The sequence below is a fragment of the Sesamum indicum genome, linkage group LG5 (genome assembly GCF_026168435.1).
Source record: "Sesamum indicum cultivar Baizhima isolate 11 linkage group LG5, ASM2616843v1, whole genome shotgun sequence".
Lineage (NCBI taxonomy): Eukaryota > Viridiplantae > Streptophyta > Magnoliopsida > Lamiales > Pedaliaceae > Sesamum > Sesamum indicum.
In genome coordinates this window covers 12912839-12924966 of record NC_142661.1, presented here as the reverse complement: position 1 = coordinate 12924966, position 12128 = coordinate 12912839, and the positions used below count along the sequence as shown (strand labels likewise).

The window sequence follows — 12128 nt, the reverse complement described above, 5'->3', positions numbered from 1 at the left end:
TTATATCAGCCAATATGAACCCAATTTGTTCATAATTTTTGTTAAGTAAAGTGCAATAATTAATTATAATTTAGATAAATTGAAAATAAGTATTTTATTTAAGTTATTAAGCACTATCATTAAAAATATTGCACGTATAATTATTCAAATATGAAAATATAGTGCTTTGAATTTATATTTTTCAGTAAATATAATGTCAATACCAATCTTATTTTATTTAACCAGAATAATTTGCTATCAAATAATGAAATATTTTTTTTGTTTGAATGTTAGAAAAATTAAATAACAAAAAAAATTCTTCAAATTCTGGAGAGAGAGAGAGAGAGAGTGTGTGTGTGTGTGTGTGTGTGTTAGTCTTGAAGCCATGAGATTTGGAATGAACTCGATGGGCTCATACCAGGTTTGGACCCTCATAGACTTACCTAAAGGCGTTAAGCCTGTTGGGTGCAAATAGATCTACAAATGTAAGCTTGGAGTTGACAGAGATGTTACCACCTTCAAGTCGAGGTTCATGGCGAAAGGATATACTCAATGACCTGGGGTCAACTTTGAGAAAACCTACTCGCCCGTAGCCATGCCCAAGTCCATTCAGGTACAGCTTGCCATACCAGCATAGTATGACTATGAAATATGGCAGATGGACGTGAAAATGACTTTTCTTAATGGTTTCTTTGAGAAAGATATTTACATGAATCAGTTGGAGGGTTTCACGTCTGTTGGAGAAGAACAGAAGGTCTATCATCTCCAAAGGTCCATCTATGGCCTCAAACAAGCTTTCCAAAGTTGGAACATACATTTTGATGAAGTTATATGGGGCTATGATTTCATCAAGAATGTTTTGATTCTTGTATATACAAGAAGATTAGTGGGAACTGAGTTATGTACCCTATGCTTTACGTGGACGACATCTTGCTCATTGAAAATGATGTCAAGATGTTAGGAGACATTAAAGTGTGGTTGTCCATTCAGTTTTTCATGAATGATATGGGTGAGGCTTCCTACATCCTTGGCATCAAAATCCACAAAGATAGATCTAGAAGGATGTTAGGATTGACTCAATCCTCGTGCATTGAGAAGGTCTTGAAGAGATGCAAGATGGACATCATTCATTTGATGAGTGTCACATTTCATCGGCGACACACGTTGGACGTTTATGAGATCTTAGTTGGTTGATTGACTAGGTGTTGAATCGACTGAACTGACTCGTGGGGATAGTTATATGGAAGCCTTGGAGGCTTGGTTAGTGTGACTTGAGCCCACGACTCTGATAGTACAGGAGTAGTTCTCAAACTTGAGGAACCACGACAATCACGTGCATACAATGACTGTATCTTGGATCTGGCGAGAGGTGATTGTATCACAGACATGATCATTATACGCCTTGTCCAATCCAATCCAGTCCAGTCAGAGTATGTAGAGAGGATAGTGAGTTTCAAAAAGAGGATCTGTCCCCTGTCAATATATGACAGAAGTATCTCCTATGCACTTGGAGAAGCGTTCACGCCTTATGAACCTGTGGCCATAGTGGTTGATCGAATAGGAAAAAAAAAGTTCCTATGTTGAGCAACTTAGCATAACGCGATTTAACGTATTAAAGTATTAAATGCCTAGTCCAAAATGGGAACCGACACCAAATTTCATGCCCTAAACTAAGGTTGGGGGACAGTAGACAGGAGGAAGAAGGACCATACCCGTATGGAATCGGGAGCCTAAATGCTCTCACATCTATTCACCTAGTCTCTAGTGTCATGGACGTTGTTAGATGGCCACCTATGGTAGTAGGCTTACTTGATCAATGGTTGATCAAGGATGATTTATTAAATTTAATTTAATTAACTTCCGTGTTAGACACTATCCTAAATCTAGCTGAAGATGAACCTAAAGAGTCACACACAATCACTGAGGAAGAACAAGCAATTAATTTGGAAGTAATTCCGTAAGGTGTAAGTACTTGAATTACTTACACATGAGGAGATCCATTGGATGGATAGCCCAAGATTAAATTAATTAAATTAATTTAATTGAGTTTGTCTTAATTAATTAATAAATTGGATTTATATTAATTAAGAGACAATTTTGGACTTATGTCTTTGGGCTCAATTTAGTTGAATATTATTAAATTAGATTTAATTAAATTCATTGTGCCTTGAATTTATTTTAACTTGGTCCACTAAATTGAGGCCAACTAGGTTGATTTCTATGTTTGGAAGGAGATTTGACCAAAATTGCACTTTTGGAAAGTGCAAGCTTGGCCATATTTAGAACCCTCTCTATATGGCATGATTGGATCAATAAGATTGAGGGGTTGCCTTATAGATAAGTGGAATGTATATATATAAGCACATTTTCACTTATCTATACAAGACATATATATATATATATTGTGTAGAATTATTATAGAATAACATAACACAATACACACAACACTCTCTCCTCTCCTCTCTCCTTGATTCAGCCTGCCCCCTTCTCTCTCTTTGTGACAGTTTGATCTTGATCTCTTCTAACAAAGGGATCAAGGTCTTCTTCGTTCCAGTGTGGTTTGAACTTTTTTTTAGAGGATTTCTCTGTTGGAATTTTGGGTGAATGGATCAATGCAACTACAAGGTTGAACATCAAAGCGAAAGAGGTAATCTTAAATTTTGATTATGCACCTTTTTCATTCTCTATCCATATCCTTGTATAAAGTCATTTTGTTTATTTCATACTATATCGAATGTTCGGGAACACCCCTTGGTTGGACCGTGTAATTTTCTTTATGTATGAGTACGTTTTGATCCTCACGCTCGCTTCCGCTAGCACGTTCCCGGGCCGATCTGCCTCCCTTCAAAGTGAATACAACATCTCATACATCTCTATCGATGACGATCGGCTCTTCTTTCTGTTCCTCCCCCGGTGTCAAGGGCCGCCCGCGCACTCGACACCCTTGACGTGCACTCGGCCACTCAACCGTTCTACATGGCCAACCAATCAACCTTCACCGACAAATGATGGACATCCGCAGTCTTAGAGTCCTAGGTGTTGGTCTTTTACTGCTTGTTATTTGTTTTCTGTTGTTTAGATTGCTCAGGGGGACGTTATGCCTCCTGAGGTGCATTTTTCAGCTCTTTCAATATCTAGTGCTTACAATAGGATTTATTTTTTTAAACCTATTATAGGGGGGAATGAGTAAGAAGCTTGGCATAGTGACGTGTTAGAGTCCCCCTCAAGGCGATCCCCTTGCTCTAGCATCGTTGTTTACTGTATATACATTTTTCAACATGAAATAAAAGCTCCTTTCTGAAATCGCGTGTGCAATTTATTGTTGTGTAATTGTTCCTCCCTATTGTGATTCCTGTCGGCGCGCTACGTTAGTACCGAGCGGGAGTGTGTGTGGAGATTGGCGGAAGTAGTCAGCAGGCTACTAGCCACACGTTGTGCTTTGCGGAAGGCGCCTCGTGAGACCTGGGGAGCAGACCCCTTCCTCATTTCACTTACGGTCTCCCCCTTATTTTCACTTATGGTCTCCCCTCCACGTTGGAGGGTTCATCAACTAGACAGCACTACTCTTCGGCTACTTTCTTCAGGCTCCACCATCGAGCCCCTCTAAAAGAACATGAGCCGGAGCCTATCGCTTGAGAGTTGGCTTCAGTAGGATCATCGACAGTTGATTGCTCTCCTACAAATCTTACCAACTAGTTGAAAAACGCCATTGATGGACTAAGAAAAAGCAAGAAAAACTCAAGAAGAGGAGAAGATGAAAAAGTATAAACAAAGGAGGTCAAAATCAAATTTTACAAAAATAATATATGAGAAAGGGAAAGTTCGAAAGCTTCAAAGAATTTTTTTTTTTTTTTTCCCCTTAGGGATTAGGGTGAGTATGAAAGGTATGACTTGAAGTTGCATCAGGAAGGAGGAGTTAAGATAGAAGGTCACCCACGACTTAGCCAAGTTACGCAAAAACCATAACCACTAGGGGTGGTTACCTTCAATGGCCCACTATACGTGACAGGTCACCCTCACTCGCCCAGTACCAAGGCAGGCTAGGGACCTACCATCAAATCATTCTGACAAGGGGCCCAGATTCCAAGAAGGTTGTCTCACCTTTATCTGCGATAGGGACAGTCTTGTCTCTCTAGGAAAAGGGGAAGCCCTTGACTAAAGGCCCTGAAGTTCACTACTCTAAGGATGATTAATTTAGTCAATGAAGCCTAACTCAGTTGGTGAAGTTGAGACCTCATGATCTTAGAGATCATGGGTTTAAATCCTACCAGATGCTTTTAGTGGAGAAGAAAAAATATACATGAAATTAAAAGAAAATCAAACTCCTACCACTATAACAAGAAAGAATATCACTATCAAAAGGATGATTGATTTAGTTCGCTCCCCGGGGGGGGGGGGGGAGGGGATGATGCCGAAAAAATATACTTGGCCCAAGTGAGGCCCAATTTACATAGAGACCCAACGAGAGACCCTTAAGTGCACGAGGTGCTAGAGAGAATAACCTCTAGCCCAGCAGCTGACTTGGGTATCGAAGTTCTAATCCTTTTTGCAGGTCCCTCATTCTAGACTTATGAGAGCCAAAGCCCAAGGAATCCAAGTCCCAGATACATCTAATGAGCTAATTTTGCTCGCATCATAATTGCTATCTCGTGTCTTTATATTCTGCTAATTATATATATTCCAATGAAACAAACACTAAATATACAAAAACATTAAAAAAAAACAAAAAACAAAAAGTTGTATATTCCTATAATTAAATTACATTAATGTACACATGTTTTTTAGCACTTAAAATTCTATAAATAAATAATTCATAAAAATATGTAAACCATCATTATATGTTTAATTTCTAGTGTTAATCTTTATTTAATTTCTCAAATTATCTTATTTTTTTCATTAAAAACTAAAAATATTCTTTTATCATTAAATTTATATTGTAGAATGTCTTTTCTTGAAATTTGAGAGAAATTCATAGAATGACCGTTATTAATTTATTTGGTATGTAGAGTTTTGTTTGTGACTTGAGAAATTGTATTTTGAGATTATAAATTTTATATATTTAAAATAGTTGAATTTTAAAATTTATTTAATTGTACAATTAATTGACTCTATACTAAAGACGTAAGAAAATTTATGAGTCATTAAATTATGGGTTTTTTTTTTTGGAAAACCTTTAAATTATGGGTTAAACACTTACACTCTTCAAGTATATCATCATTATTAATTAAAAAAAAACTTTAATTATCTCCTTTTTTCAAAAAAAAAAAAGAATACTTTAAATTTTGAATAAATTGATAAATATTTTTTAACTTTAAAAAAGGATAAATCATTATATCAGCCAATATGAACCCAATTTGTTCATAATTTTTGTTAAGTAAAGTGCAATAATTAATTATAATTTAGATAAATTGAAAATAAGTATTTTATTTAAGTTATTAAGCACTATCATTAAAAATATTGCACGTATAATAATTCAAATATGAAAATATAGTGCTTTGAATTTATATTTTTCAGTAAATATGTCAATACCAATCTTATTTTATTTAACCAGAATAATTTGCTATCAAATAATGAATTTTTTGCTATCGAACTCTCTTCAAGCAATTTTCCACAACCTATACAATATGATGATTGCCAATGAAATGGCAACTCCTCAGCTGATATCCTACACCGAATTTGATCAAGAATGCACCAACACTTCCGATGAAATCCATCGATGCTGAAAACACAGCTCGTCTTTAATCATATTGATACATTACTCAATTTATTAAAATATTAACATTATCAAGTATTTTTATTTTGGTAGGTCTTGCATTTTTAGAAATAGCGCCAACATTAGGGGTAAAAAGAACATTAACCACGTACTTCGAAAGTTATATCAGTTATTGAATTTGTTATCGGGAGATAATATATGAAATTATGTATTCCAACTTCGCGGGTATATACAATCAAACATTAGTCCGACAAAAATTCAAGCCTAAAGAACTTACATGAAGGTGAAAAAAAAAATTAAATAAATAAATGATTAGATCATATTAGAAGGGATATCCGACACAATCAGCTATAGTAAACGGGGCCTTATTGAATAGTATTGAAATAAGTGGACCAGCTTGCAAGTGTGGGCACCAAATTTTAAAAATACACTGATTTTTTTATTAGTAATTTTTAATCATTAATTATTTTTCTTCATAAATGTATGAGAGCATAATATTTTATTTCAAAAAGAAATGAAATGTTCTGTTAAATTTCAAATTTTTATATAAGTATTTTAGTTTTAATTACTACTTGTAAGAATAGTGGTGTGTAGTCCGCAAAGCTTTTATTTTTCTATGTCTCATCTAATATTTGACCTCAAACTGAAAATGAAGTCCAACGTACATTACAAAGTCAAATCAAGCTTCATCCACCTCTTTCAGCAGCTAACTCAAGTCCATTACGAGTTGTTTGAAAAATTATTAATACATAATATTTGATGAAATTCTATTATTTTTTAATAAAGGTTTGAAATTATTAATTTTACTTTTACTGTAATTTATTAAAAAATAAATTATAAATTTATTAAAAAATCCAAAACAGGGTAGATAAAAAAAAATCGTGTAAGCATTATCCACTTTATCTATAGAAAATTTCAAACAAACTTATTAAAATGAGTAAAATTATAATTCATAATTCATAAGGACGTTTTAAATATATTTATCATAAAAAATTGATGAAAAAACCTACTGAAAAGTGACCAATTCGGATAGTTGTTGGACAAACCTTTAAAATCAAGATAATATTGGTAACTTTACAAACAACGATGTGGTATTTATAATTATATTAAACATTTGGAGACTTGTTGCAATTTACACTATTATAAATTAATACGTGTACAAAATACACATTACATATATATATTATTAATATCTTATCTTTAAATAAACAAATAAAAGAAGAAAAAGTAAATTGTTCAAAAGCAGCAGATGATGAAGGTTGATTTCTGAATACAGATAGTATAGCCACAGAAACAATAAAAGCAAGATCAACTGGTTCACTTGATTCATGATCTACTCATGCAGCCAAATCCTAAGCATCACATTCTATACACAACAGATAAACAGACCAGAAACTACAATCGATAACTAAACAAAACTTTGCAAACTGATATCCTACTCGTATACGCTTCATATTTAACACCATAAACTGATATATTACAGTAGCTTTTGTACGTTTTCAAGGGTCCAAAGCATATATATATATATATATAAGCTATTTCGAATAGGCGCCTGACTCCATGTTCTCGTCGACTGGCTCTGCCAGTGTCAGAAGTACGTACCTTTAAACGGTGCTGCAAGTCTTCCATTCGTTTCCCAGTCTTAACCAGACATGCAGGCTGTCGCTGTTGCTATCATGTGATTATGAATATGAAGAAGGATACATCGGTATGTTACTTGAATCTCAAATTTTTCTTCACACAAACCGGTCGTTGGCTGTTTTATCACCTGCACCACTATTTGATTCCAAAATCAAGTAGGTACTCGTGTGAAAGTTTCCATTCTTGAGGAACGAGCGATAAGCCTACCTCTTGCGCTTGCTTTTCTGAGACGATGATGATGAAGGATTGCTGTGCCAGTTCCTTTTCCGTTGGTTGATGAACCAGTTGTTGATCTGTTTCAGTTGCAAACCCGTTTCCTGCACTAGTCTTGCCTTATCTTCCTCCTACAAGAACATATACTTTACAATGTTAAGAGTCAAGTGGAAATAAGATAAAAGTTCAACCAGTATGTTCAAGAGAGTATATATTTGCATTTATTGCATGCTTACCGTTGGATAAGGCCACTTGGAGTGTGACTGCCACCAAGCTTTCAAGACTGATGTGGTATCACCCGGCAGTTTTCCTGCTCTTCTTTTTCGTAATATTTCTTCTCTGATATCCACAATCTTCTCTTTATAACCCTAAAAAGAAGAAAATCCCAGTTAAAAATTAGTTAGCTACGCAGCAAAGCATGCATCAAGATACACTAAGGAGTGAAGTTCATGTGTTTTCACCTGCTTAAGCTCGTGTTTTAATTCTTGCCTCACCCGTTCCATCAAGGATCTCTCTGTTTCAGTGGGCACCAGGGGACCAAATCCCATACTGTCTGGTCCATCCAGACTTTCATCGAACAAGTTAGTTTCACTATCTGCCTGGTCCTCATCATCATCAGACATGGTTGCTCCTGTACCTTCACCTGGTGCAACCCCTGTCAAGTAATTGTCCAAAAAGATTCATACAGAAAAAATTAGTCCGAGATGAACTCACATGAAAATTGTGATATGTGATTCCAGTTTCTTTTCATTCAGAAGGGCTATAGGAATTTTCAGTCAACGGCAATTGAAAAAATGGAAATGATATTATTCATGCTTTCGCCCATCTTGCGAGTGTATGTAAGACATCACTATCGCCAAACATTAGGAGATGTCAACGTAGTTGTCCCTCTTGAAAGGACACTGACAATGCGGCCATGTAACAAGATGTTGAACAGAACACGCGAAGGAATTAGTGGAGAAATCAAAGAAAGAATTCTTAATCAGTAAAGGTTACAGAACAGAGTAAAAAACAACATTAGTTTCATACAAATATAAGTAGAAACTCAAGGAATTTGGTAAGGACAACCACCAAAATTTAGAAATAGATGTTGCAGTAGTCAATTCTAAAACGTTACTACTCCCTGGCTAATGAATATACTGAAACTAATACATTAGTGATTAGTAGTTTCTATCCATGATTTCACAAGAGACAAAATGTAGAAAGACGGCGCATGATTAATGTGAAAATTGGATCTGCAAACGAATATAAACCAGAAAATGCAGAGTTCAGATTATTACATATAGAAACAATCAAGGAACTAAACATAATGTAGATGATTAAAGGCCCCATGCAATTAGTGTGGTTTTCCAAAAGTTAAAGCTCTGTAATAGCAGGAAATTCAGCAGAACATTGCACTAGGCCATATTGATGGAGTCACATTGTAGTAATAGAACTGGACACATTGATTCACATAATTACCTGTCAAGCTTTGCAAAGATTGCTCAAGCTCCCAACAAGCCATGACTGCTTCCATAGCATGAACTCGGACATGTTGTTGCAGTTGTTCTTTAAAGGAGGAGAGCAATAGAACATAATGCGTCTGCATAAATTTCAAGTTTCAGAATAGGGAGTCTGAATAGCAAAGCAATTATACTATTAACTATCATGTCCTGAAAAATGAAACCACTTTCAAATAAACACAGCAGGACTGAATATATTTACATATAGTAAGTCTAGAAAAGATTACTATGTGCTTCAAGACTGCATCTTATAAGCACCAATTCTTGCCACTGAAGGAGCTCTGGAAGAAAGAGACAATATTCTCTGTCACAAAGACAAACAACTTGACTACCCCCCCTTGCGAACATTAGTATGAGGGTTATATTTTCAAGACAACCATTAACTGGAGTTTGGTATAGCATTTTAGTCTGAACCAAAACCATACTCCAGTATGCAAAAGCTAAAGATTCATGTACAATAGCTTTTTACAACTCACATCAACTTGTTGAATTTATGGAGGATTATGCCAATTAGTTCAATTACTGTCACCACAACAGATAATTAGATAAGGACCTTCAGGACTTGTGATCTTGTTTGGAGATTCATGATCTATCCATTTTCAGAGAAAGGAACTTCTAGAAGCAAAACCAAGTAAAAGTGGAGCTACATCAAGAAAGAGATTCTTTAAAGCACTAAAAAATTGGAGTTCCAATTATAGTGTCTGATAACAATATGGATTCCTCTTTTGATGCGACAACCAGATATACCTTCTCCCTCCACAGTGTTGCACTCCAATTATACTCCTCCAGGTATCAAAACTTCCACGAATATCATCAAACTGAGGTGCCAAGATTAAATAAGTATATGTTCCTATTTTGAGGTTACCCAAACTTACCCTCTTTCCTACTTATTCTCTTCTCCTTATGTGATGAATTCAACAGTACTACATAGCCCTATGCCACTACAGAACCAAACAGTAACGGCATTTAAGAGAAAAAGCCAGAAAATCGACTGTTTGATCACGGAGTGCCTGCAACTCCCTCTTAGGCAAACATAGGCAGCTAACTGAAACTACTGATCATGTATTAACTTCCCAACTCATGAAGGAAAAAGCCATTGAAGGATACATTTCAAGGAAAGTTCGATTGAAGGAAGGCCACACATTTTACAATCATACGGATTTACTGAATTGACCATAGAGAAAATATGGTGTCCACATGCAGTCAATTAATTGAGGGGTAAAATGGATTTTCTGAACTACCCCTAATAATCCGCAAAGCATTGTAAAAAAGAACCTTTGGTTTAACAAGAGAAGGATATATTCTAGCTCGAGACTTGCCACGTGTTTAAGCGTGTTGAGATTGCTTACCGTTAATTTACCCCATCACCAACACTAGAAATGTCAATGGGGGCACTAAATATCCTGACAATTCAACTCATATTCAAGAAGACTACGACGCATGAATGCAGCATCTGTGCTAACAACAAGCCATCATTCAACACAACAATTCCAAAACTCAACGAGAAAATCACAGTCATTTACCTAACACAAGACGTTAAGAGATTGGAACTATGATTTAGAAAGACTGGATTTAATCCGTCTCACTTATAAAAAAGAAAATTAAGCTCCAAGATTTTCTTGAATTATAGCAGATGAATTCACCCAAAAGACCAGAAACGGCGTAACGGGGTGCAAAATTGGCGCTGCTTCTACTCTTCTTTTCATCCGATAAAAGAGAAAGGAGTAAAGAAGAATTAACCCAAAATAGAATTTTCATCTAACAAATCATAGAAGCGACAGCACATGCTCATTCTCACACAGATTGAGGCCATGAGCACAAAGATTCAACACCAGAGATCTAAAATTTGATATTGGAAACTAGACGACGAAAATTCTTGAGATAAAATCAACTGAATGCCATAAATTAGTTAAACCAAAACCCAGAAGTTTGTGAAATTCTAGAAAACTTCAAAATCCTGTTGCAAGAATCCAAAACAAAATTGGCCCAGAGAAACATAGGCATTAAATAAGCACATAAACACACACTTAGTTATATGCATCACTCATATATTAGATAATCTCTGTTGCTTTCAATAAGTGAACACGGGTATATATACCATAAAATTGTCGAGGTCTTTATCATCAAGGGGCTGTTGACCATGTCCTAGAACAGAATACTTAGCCACCACCTGAGACGACTGTGCCAGCTGAGCGTCGATCCTCGGCAGTTGGTCCACCGGAGTAGCTATACGGAGGCACGACACGTGCGCCGACAGAAGCTGTTCGTAAAGGGGGTGGTTCAGAATATCCGCCTTGCACTTCTCTCTCTCCCAGTTGGTGTTGTTGCCGTTGCTACCACTATTATCCCTACCGCCGCCGGCGCTGTCTTGAATGTGATCATTGTTGTCCGGGGGGGTAGGGGGGCTGGGTTGACTTTGAGTGGGGAGCCACTGGTGGTGGAGGGTGGAGCTGTTTAACCATGTGGTGGTGCTGGTGGGAGGCGCTGGTGGTTTATCCTCAGTGGAGGGGTGGTGGTCGGGGAGGAGGGAGCGGAAGACGGAGGGGTGGGGGTGATCGGAGTAGTTGGGATGGTGGAGGGGCAATTCTTGGGAGAGATGGTGGTGGTGGTGGTGGTCCTGAAACGCCATGTCTGTGTTAGCAATACGCCTATTTTCACAAGTGCCCATACACTGTTAATATATAGTAACTGATGCTATTAAGACTTTCAGAAGCAGAGAGAGAGAGAGATGAGAGAGACACAGAGAGAGAGAGAGAGAGAGAGAGAGAGAGAGAGATTTTCCAAGTGTGACAAGGTGCACGGAAGCCAACCTGAGGGAGCTCTTCATTTATTTATTTTAATATAAAAAACTTATCCTCATCTAATCAACTTTTAATTACCACAATTATATCTTTAATTAAATTATTTCAAAAATTAATTATAATTATACTTTTTTATAAAAATAATTCTACATTATTTTTACACCATTATATAAATTATTTCATTATGTTGATGACACCTTAGGTTAGTTTTCTTTTATTTTTATTTTTTTTTTGTAAAATGTGATTTATTAGTCCCATATTTTAGAAAAATATTACAAA

General features: G+C 36.1%; 1 protein-coding gene across 2 annotated transcripts; it reads right to left on the bottom strand.

Annotated features, from left to right (window-relative positions):
- Nucleotides 1–6942: 6942 nt before the first annotated feature.
- Nucleotides 6943–11769, bottom strand: LOC105162276 (homeobox protein knotted-1-like LET12). Of its 2 annotated transcripts, none has more exons than XM_011080281.3 (6): nt 11147–11769; nt 9008–9128; nt 8008–8201; nt 7783–7914; nt 7541–7677; nt 6943–7460 (listed from the first exon to the last, which is right to left on the bottom strand). In XM_011080281.3, the coding sequence occupies exons 1-6, from the start codon at nt 11714–11716 to the stop codon at nt 7457–7459; spliced, it is 1158 nt and encodes a 385-aa protein (XP_011078583.1). In that variant the 5' UTR covers nt 11717–11769; the 3' UTR covers nt 6943–7456. The 2 variants fall into 2 exon arrangements, with proteins under 2 accessions (XP_011078583.1, XP_011078582.1); XM_011080280.3 differs by having other exon boundaries at nt 6943–7468; nt 11147–11767.
- Nucleotides 11770–12128: the final 359 nt, after the last annotated feature.